Raw genomic sequence first — 9400 nt, 5'->3', positions numbered from 1 at the left:
TTTGATCTTGTAGCTTATGGAGAGCTGGAAAAACTCCAGTTCTCTTCCAGGTCCTCCCGCCTATCCCATTCCCACCCAACACCATCACGGGGACGTCAAGAAGAGTGTGGCCAGCAGGTGGAGGGAGGTCATCCTCCCCCTCTGCTCTGCCCTGGGGAGGCCACATCTGGAGCACTGTGTCCAGCTGTGGGCTCCCCAGTTCAAGAAGGACAGGGATCCACTGGAGAGAGCCCAGTGGAGGCTACGAAGATGCTCAAGGGACTGGAGCATCTCTCTGCTGAGGAAAGGCTGAGGGACCTGGGGCTGTTCAGCTGGAGAAGAGCAGACTGAGAGGGGACCTCAGGGATGCTGAGCAATAGCTAAAGGGCGGGGGGCAAGAGGATGGGGTCAGGTGCTTCTCAGTGGTGCCTGGGGACAGGACAAGGGGCAACGGGCACAAACTGGAACATGGGAAATTCCATCTCAACATGAGGAGGAACTCCTTTCCTGTGAGGGTGGCAGAGACCTGGAAGAGGCTGCCCAGAGAGGTGGTGGAGTCTCCTTCTCTGGAGACATTCAAACCCCACCTGGACACGTTCCTGTGCAACCTGCTCTGAGTGGCCCTGCTCTGGCCGGGGGTTGGACTGGATGATGTCCAGAGGTCCCTTCCAACCCCATATCATTCTGTGACTCTGCGTCCCACCAGGCAGGCTCCACCGGGCATCCCAATTAGCAGAACCAAGAGCTCCGGCTGTTAATCATCGCTTCTAAAAATCCTCTCCCCTCTCTGTTTTCTCAGGTATGGTGTGAATATGCGTTGCTTGGCAGCTCGGGTCAACTACAAGACTCTGATCGTCATCTGCGCCCTCTTCACCCTGCTGATGGTGCTGCTTTGGAACCGATGCTCCTCCGACCGAGCTGGTCCCTTCCCCCGGAGCCTCCCTGGCCCCGAACGCCGAGGAGGAGCCGCCGCCGCCTCCGAGAGCGACCCATCCCGGCAGCAGAGCGAGGAGGCATCGCCCCAGGAGCAGCAAAAGGCTCCCCCCATCGCCGGGGGCTTCAACAAAGCCCCGGGGCTGAAGTACGAGGAGATTGACTGTCTGATCAATGACGAGCACACCGTGAAAGGGAGGAGGGAAGGCAACGAGGTCTTCCTGCCGTTCAGCTGGGTAGAGAAATACTTTGAGGTTTATGGGAAAATTGCTCAGTACGATGGTTATGACAGGTTTGAATTCTCTCATAGCTACTCCAAAGTATACACACAGCGAGCACCTTACCACCCCGACGGGGTCTTCATGTCCTTCGAGGGCTACAACGTAGAGGTTCGAGACAGAGTGAAGTGTATAAGTGGCGTTGAAGGTTTGTATCGAGTTTTTTATATAATTTTTTTTTTTTTTTAAAAAAATATTTAAAACTTGCTGGCATCGTTTGAGATGCAAAATGATGTTAATTTTGGTGGGATAGACTCGTAAAAAACCCACCCGCTCTGAGAAACGGTGGGCGGTCTCTGCTTCCTGCCGGCTTTTCCCGGCTCCCGTCCTGCCTCTCTGGTTTTACCGGTCGCAGGAAACTCTGGAGGTGCCAGGAGGCTTCTCCTCTGGTACTGCTGTCAGGTTTTGGCGTTGCTGGTGACACGGTGTATCTGTCAGGGAGCCGCAGTGACTGGAAAATATAAAATTGAAGATTTTATAGATGCAGCATCTCCTCCCCGTGCCCTGCGAATGGTGCTGCTGCCTGAGGCGAGGAGAGGAGGTTTCGGAAAACCACAGAAAGGTCAAAAAAACTCTCCAGCCCTTGAAGCATCCCTGAATAAAATTAATATACAGTAAAACCTTTCCAATTTGCACTTTTAGTAAAGCGTGCAGTGGGTAATTAGGACGCGCAAGGTCTTCCCACGTCACGGCAAAGATTTGATCGCAGAAAATTCTTGCCAAGCTCCATATTAAAAAAAAATAACGACTTTATAAAACTGTTATGGAGTGCGACACTGTGACCCCTTGTAAATTAAAGACCAAATTTCACTTAAGGATTAAAAAATATATTCATTTTCATGCATCTCAGTGATCGGCGATGCTCTGCTGTGTTGAGATGAACCCTTCCCGTGATACGGTCACTGCAGGAAGCCACACGTCAGGCAATTAATTTGTCTGCAAAGGAGTCAGATAAATCAATGCATAGAGTATATCAGTTGTTTGGGGGCTTTTTTTGGCTTTTTTTTTAATGTTGCTTTCACATTTTTATTATTTTTTTTTAATCTCTCGTCCTCATTCCATCTGCCAAGGACAAAAAAAAAAAAACCCCGAAATTCAGTAAGAACTGCTTGAGGATTGGGACAGATTCTGCAGCCTCTTGCCAGATGTGCAGGCGAGGTGCTGTGCGTCGCCGCTCTCTGCTTAAACCTCGAGAGACCAACCAGTTTTAACGCTCCACCATGTGGTTATTTATCTAAAAACCTTGCTTTTTTTTTTTTTTTTTTTGCAGCACGTGATTTAAGAGCTGTCGTTACGAAACGTGGTGCCAGAGCCTGGGTTTTGGCAAAGGCAATAGAGTTACTGGCATCCCGCAAATGGGGTGGAGGAGAGAAATAGTTTGTAGGGAATGGATTTTAATATTCAAACACCTTCTCAAGACACTTCTAGGCTCTTGCCTTGCATCATTCCGGCCCTAGAGATTCTCATCTTGCTGCGTGATGAAAAAAAAAGTACCACCCTCGTGTTATATTTTCACCTTTTCTCTTTCTGCAAGGTTAACGTGTTGTTATGTCCTATGAGCTGGAGAATTTAATCTTGTCATCTTGTATAAATTTCAAGTAAAGCTTTTAAGGCAGATTTCTTTTTTTTCCTTTTTTTTTTTTTTTTTTGCATATTTCAGTCTCAACGAATGCACACTTAACTGAAAATGCTTAGCGTTAATAAGCGAGCTGGCTTCCAGGAGCGGAGATAATACGTGGTATTTAAATATTTCCCGTGATGGTTGCCTCTTTAGGCAGCAATAAGCCATCCCGACTCCTCCATCAGTAATATTTATTAGGAACACAAAGCACCAAAATATGCATGAAAATGTGTCTTTTTACATTTAGTTTAAGTAATCTTTTCATTGTACCGCATGTCAGGAGAAATCGGTTTCTGAGCCTGACATTGCCAAGGGGGAAAATGATGCAAATGTCAACTTGTTTATTTTCATCTTCTTTTTTTCTTGGCTTACGTGCGCGCGAAGGTTTTACAGCGCTAAATATCCTTGGTTTCCTGCAGGAGGGTCACAATGATATATTCCCACTTTGGATTCGTAGTTAGAGTTCCAAATAAAACTCCCGACTTCAGGAGAATCCTGTTTTTATCCCTGTGTTAAGAACGGTGTGTTTGCTTGCTTATGGAGGTTTGGGTATAAATAAGTCTCCTCCACACAGTTTATTTTCATATCCCACGCAGCCGGTGATGCAATGGGCAATTTATGGCGTGAAGGAGGGTTTTTTCACCCGAAACCCGAGGCTGCAGCTCCTGGGAGCTGGTGAAAGGGAATTGGAGCAGATTTGTGGATGTTGGGTAAAATTGCTCTTTTAGCCTCAAATAACTCTTCCCAAAATCTAGTAATGACACACACACACTAAATTTGCAAAGATTTATGTGGCGTTAAAGGACTTGTGTTAGATGTGACATCGTTTGGAGATTGAGTGGTCTCTGGGGTGGGGGGGGAAATCTGTTAGGCCATTTTAAATGTATTTTAAAATAAGGTTGGTGCTTCGGGAAACAATGGAATGGGAGTGTGTGGAAGGCCACGATAAGATCTTCTCTACCACTCAAATCTGCTTAGTTTTGCCTGGTTGTGGATCTCGGTGTAAGTGGGAGCAATTCACCCCTCGAACAGGACTTTCCTCGAGTCTAAAAACGGTGAAGCCTAGAAATAGCGTTTGCCAGGAGTGGTGGGGTGTGGAGGGAGAGTGGCTTTTGAAAATATACTGATAAAACACTCCTTTTTCTTCCTCTCTCGCAGGCGTGCCGTTATCCACCCAGTGGGGACCTCAAGGCTATTTCTACCCCATCCAGATCGCGCAGTACGGCTTGAGTCACTACAGTAAGAACCTGACGGAGAAGCCACCTCACGTCGAGGTGTACGAAACGGCCGAAGAGAAGGACAGGGCCGGCAGGGCCGGGGACTGGATGGTGCCCAAAGGCTGCTCCCTCTCCACCGTGTCCGATAAAGCCAAGTTCACCAGCGTCAAACAGTTCGTCGCTCCAGGTGGGTTATCCCGAATTCCCACAGGTGGTACCAGGGGAGCTTTTATTTGCTGGGATTAATGTGTTTTCCTTTATCCTGCGTGACTTCCCGTCCTTAAGGTCTCACCTGAGACCATCATCTCATTTCTCTACCTCCGGGGTTTTTCTTTTCCTCCCTTTTCTCCCCATCGCTGCTTTTTCAACATTATTTTGATGAAAAAATAGGCAAATGTACTCATGGAGGGCAGTGAGAAGCTACAGTCACGTTTCCTGAGCCTTTCAGCTTCTGTCTCAAAATAGAAGCAAAAAAAAATAAAAAAAATTAAAAAAAGGGGACTAGCTGTGAAGCCTGGGAAATGGCGCCGACGTGTGATAAGCAGATGTTGACGGGTGATAGATAAGGTCTATTTTCAGCCTGGAGGGAGCGGAGCACGTGCAGGTCTCCTGGTGGAGCCGGGATCTCTCTTCGTTGGGATGCGACTGTCCTTGCAGAATTTGAGATCCGGATTCTGGTTAACCCAAGTGGCCTTGAACTGCCCCTTGCAGAGGACTCTGGGGAGGGGGACGGTGAAGATCCGGGGCTGCACCCAGGCTCTCCTTCCCCTGCAGACGGGCAAGACGCGTTGTGTTGCCGCCTCTGCCATTTACCCTCTTCTGTTTCGTACTTAACGGGGAAATTCATTATTCCATGCGAGAGTTTCCTTTGTGCTGGGACGGGCTCATTAATAAGGACGTGATGCATTTTTCCTCAATCAATACCCATTAGAATTAATGAGCCCATTACTTAAAAAGACAATGAAGTAATTTTCAGTTGGCACTTTAGGCCTGGGTCTCCAGGGAAAAAATTGTCGAACACTCTTGTGTCTTTGTAGTGGATAAATACGGGGAGAGGGAAGGCTAAAAGATCTGTTAGGTATTCTCTCCTCATCCTTTATTGATGGCAGAGTGATCTGCGGGGCTGGGAGGCTGCGGTGTGCACCCTCTCCTCTTAGATGCCCTTAAGTAATGGATTTATAGGCGCTTAAGGCAGTGCAAACAACAGACAGCCTTTAGTTCTCCTTCCCTTCTTAAAACTCCCTCTCCTACCCCCCCTATTGTAATTCACTTCGTTATCACACAAGCATTTATTTAAAAGGAACCATAAAACTTACTTGACAGGAATTGCGAGTGAGGAGGGGTTTTTTTTTTTTTAATTAGATTTTTCAACGGAGCAAAATGTTGTGTAACAAAGCGCTCGGCGGCTTCTCCCGAAGAAGATGCCGGTCTCCAAAACTCAACGGAGTGAAGCTTTGGCTTTAAAAGACTTGGGGGGGGAAAAAACCCATGACATTCAGTCAAAATAATAGGTACTGTACAATGGCACCTTCCAGCACAAGACCTTGCAAAACGCCATCGGTTAGTTTGGAAGACGGAGAAAAGCCTCCGCCGCGCAGGGAAGGCAGCTCTAACTCCGTGGTTACACGGAGAAATATTTATGGGGCATTTCACATGTGGTGAAATAGCAGAAAGGAAACCATTTTATTCTGTGGAACGCCCTTAATTTCAGATGACTGTCTTTAAGTGTTTGTCATCCCTCTCTGCCTTCAAAGCTACAGGATTTGCACACAGCCTTACAAACTAATTAGCCCTTTGATCTTCTAGGATAGGTTTTTTTGAGGAAGGAGTTGATTTTTCACATTTTAAAATCCAGCCTGTGAGAGAACACTGGATTTCATTATGTGGTATTGCCTAGGAGCTTTATTTAAATTTTTTTTTTTTTAATTAAACCAAGTTTTGCCAATGGAGAGGTTTAATAAATACTTTAACACGTTAGTTTTTCTATATTTTTGTCCTTTTTTTTCCCCCCCATTAAACTAATCAGTGTGCTGGGTTTTGGAACTGTCAGGTTGGGAAAGAAAAAAGTCGCAGATTTAAATATTAGTCCTGGGGGCATCCTAAATACCTGCTTCTTGGCTCTCCTGGATTTTTAGCTGAAAGCGGAGCTTTATTCAGAAATGCCACTGCTCGAGCGGCACCGCGTTTTTGGTGTCTTTTCTGCCAAGGGAAATTCTCAGTTTGGAACAAAAGGGTTGTTGTTGGTTTGTATTTTGAATTACGGAAGAGGAAAATGAGGCGGCATCGAGATTGCCCCATCACCGTGTCCAGTAAGACGTCCCTATTGGTGGCCCTGTCCCGTACCCCAGGTCCTGCTGGTGTCTGTCCCTCCATCCACCGGGTTCCAGAAGCGTCTGATAAAGCCATGGATAGAATCATCTAGGTTGGAAAAGACCCTTGGGATCATCAAGTCCAACCATCTGCCCTACTCTACAAAGTTCTTCCCTACACCATATCCCCCAACACCACATCTAAGCAACTCTTAAACTCATCCAAGGATGGTGACTCAACCACCTCCCTGGGCAGCCTATTCCAGTGTCTGATCACTCTTACTGTGAAGAATTTCTTCCTAATGTCCAGACTAAACCTACCCTGTTGCAGCTTGAAGCCATTCCCTCTTGTTCTATCACTATTTGCTTGTGAGAAGAGACCAGCACCAACCTTTCTACAATGTCCTTTCAAGTAGTTATAGAGAGTGATGAGGTCTCCCCTCAGTCTCCTCTTCCTCATACTAAACAGTCCCAGCTCCTTCAGTCGCTCTTCATAAGATTTATTCTCCAGGCCCTTCACCAGCTTCGTTGCCCTCCTCTGCACCCGCTCCAGCACCTCGATATCTCTCTTGGATTGAGGTGCCCAAAACTGGACACAATACTCCAGGTGTGGCCTCACCGGTGCTGAGTACAGGGGGACAATCACCTCCCTACTTCTGCTGGTCACGCTATTTCTAATACAAGCCAGGATGCCGTTGGCTTTCTTGGCCACCTGGGCACACTGCTGGCTCATATTCAGCCGCTTGTCAATTAGAACCCCCAAGTCCTTTTCCGCCAGGCAGCTCCAGCCACACTTCCCCAGGCCTGTACCGATGCGTGGGGTTGGTGTGGCCCAAGTGCAGGACCTGGCACTTGGTCTTGTGGAAGCTCATACCATTAATGTTGGCCCCATTGATCCAACCTATCCAAGTCTCTCTGTAGAGCCTCCCTGTCCGTGCTGCAGCGGGTTAATGTGGGAGGCAAACCAGTCCTCCCCGGTGCTGCGGGACCCGGATTGACTTTTGTGCTTAATTAAATAATACATGGTAGCGCGCAGAAAGAGCGATTGAATTATTGATGGGCTGCCCTAAAATCTTTTGGATCCACCCGGTAAGAGGACTTACCCCTGGAAGCTGCACTTCACACCTTAAACCTTTTGGAGAAGTGAGTACTTTCCTGCTGAACAAGGCTTTTTTTTTTTTTTTTTTTTGGTTTGTTTTACAGAAGCCACGGAGGGAGTATCTCTGCAGCTTGGGAACAGCCGCGATTTTATTATTTCTTTTGATCTCAAATTCGTAACGAACGGGAGCATTTCCGTGGTTCTCGAGACAACAGAGAAGAACCAGCTCTTCACTGTGCACTACGTCTCCAACACCCAACTCATCGCTTTTAAGGACCGAGACATCTACTATGGCGTCGGCCCCAGGACTACCTGGAGCACCCTCACCAGGGACCTGGTCACCGACCTGCGCAAAGGGGTCGGCCTCTCCAACACGAAAGCCGTGAAGCAAACCAAAATCATGCCCAAAAGAGTGGTGAGGCTGGTGGCGAAGGGTAGAGGCTTCCTCGATAACATCACCATCTCGACCACCGCTCACATGGCGGCTTTTTTTGCTGCCAGCAACTGGCTGGTGAGGAACCAGGACGAGAGGGGCGGGTGGCCCATCATGGTGACGAGGAAGCTGGGGGAAGGATTTAAGTCCTTGGACCCGGGTTGGTACTCGGCCATGGCGCAGGGACAGGCCATCTCGACGTTGGTGAGGGCCTACCTGCTGACGAAGGACCACGTGTTCCTCAGCGCAGCCCTGAGGGCCACGGCGCCCTACAAGCTGCCATCGGAGCAGCGTGGAGTGAAGGCCATCTTCATGAACCGGCATGACTGGTACGAGGAGTACCCCACCTCCCCCAGCTCCTTTGTCCTCAACGGTTTCATGTACTCCTTGATCGGCCTCTATGACTTAAAAGAAACAGCAGGGGAGAAGCTGGGGAAGGAGGCGCGGGTCCTCTACGAGCGGGGCATGGAGTCTCTGAAGGCCATGCTACCCCTCTACGACACGGGCTCAGGGACCATCTATGATCTGCGGCACTTCATGCTGGGCACCGCTCCCAACCTGGCCCGCTGGGACTATCACACCACCCACATCAACCAGCTCCAGCTCCTCAGCACCATCGACGAGTCCCCCATCTTCAAAGAGTTCGTCAAGAGGTGGAAGAGTTACCTGCGAGGCGGCCGGGCAAAGCACAACTAGAGCTTTACAACCAAACCCCTGGGACCTGCTGCCTCCCACAGGGACAGCTTCCAAGGTCCCGGCGGCAATTTTTTATGGACCGTTTCAAAGAAGTGATCCTTAAAAAAACTGATCTCCTGAAACCATTGCATTCCAGTGTGAAAATATTCGGGTCTGATGGGTAGGATTCGGGAACTTCACCTGTCCTTAGTGCTCCACTATCTTGCACCCCTTTGTGCTCCTGAGATTTGGGGACGTTTTTTGGGTTGGTTTTGGGGTGGGTTTTTTTGTTTTTTTTTGTTTTTTTCTTTTCCTTTTCATAGGAAAATATTTGCAGAAGCCATACAGGTCCCTAAAGTCCAGCACTTGCCTGAAAAGTTAGTCTGTGGCCTCTTAAAATGGAGTCGTGTGTGTCTATGTTGGAACAGCGTAACAGATCGTGTGGTGTTAACACCGTAAATGTGGGTTTACATGTAGCCTGGGGAGTGGACAGTGATATCTTTTTTTTTTAAGGTGTTTTGTTTTTTTTTTTTTCATACGGTTTCTTTTCTTGGGGTGAAAAATACACCTTTTGTGGGTTGTTTTTTGGGTGGGGTTTTTTTTTTCCAGTTCTCTGTAGGGAGCTCCTTTAGCTGTGTGGTGTTTGACAGACGTGTGGATGGAGAACACGCAGACACCGTTCGGGCCGGGAAGTCACCTCACGAAAGCACAACCCGGTGGGGCTCATTGGACCTCCCAACGCCTGCAACCATCCCACCCCCTTGGGAAGCCAAATTTACCATCACCCGTCAGGTTTGCTGGTGTCGTCTCCTCCCTGGTAGCTGGAATCTCTTGTCGCGAAGCCCGATGTTTTGTC

General features: G+C 48.3%; 1 protein-coding gene across 1 annotated transcript; it reads left to right on the top strand.

The window, feature by feature from the left end:
• The first annotated feature begins 785 nt into the window (after nt 1-785).
• Nucleotides 786-8682, top strand: GLCE (glucuronic acid epimerase). The gene is made up of 3 exons (XM_074156339.1): nt 786-1338; nt 3970-4215; nt 7541-8682. The coding sequence occupies exons 1-3, from the start codon at nt 792-794 to the stop codon at nt 8563-8565; spliced, it is 1818 nt and encodes a 605-aa protein (XP_074012440.1). The 5' UTR covers nt 786-791; the 3' UTR covers nt 8566-8682.
• The last annotated feature ends 718 nt before the right edge of the window (nt 8683-9400 follow it).

The sequence above is a fragment of the Numenius arquata genome, chromosome 11 (genome assembly GCF_964106895.1).
Source record: "Numenius arquata chromosome 11, bNumArq3.hap1.1, whole genome shotgun sequence".
Lineage (NCBI taxonomy): Eukaryota > Metazoa > Chordata > Aves > Charadriiformes > Scolopacidae > Numenius > Numenius arquata.
The sequence above is the reverse complement of the archived record's forward strand: the minus strand, read 5'-3'. Positions and strand labels throughout refer to the sequence as shown.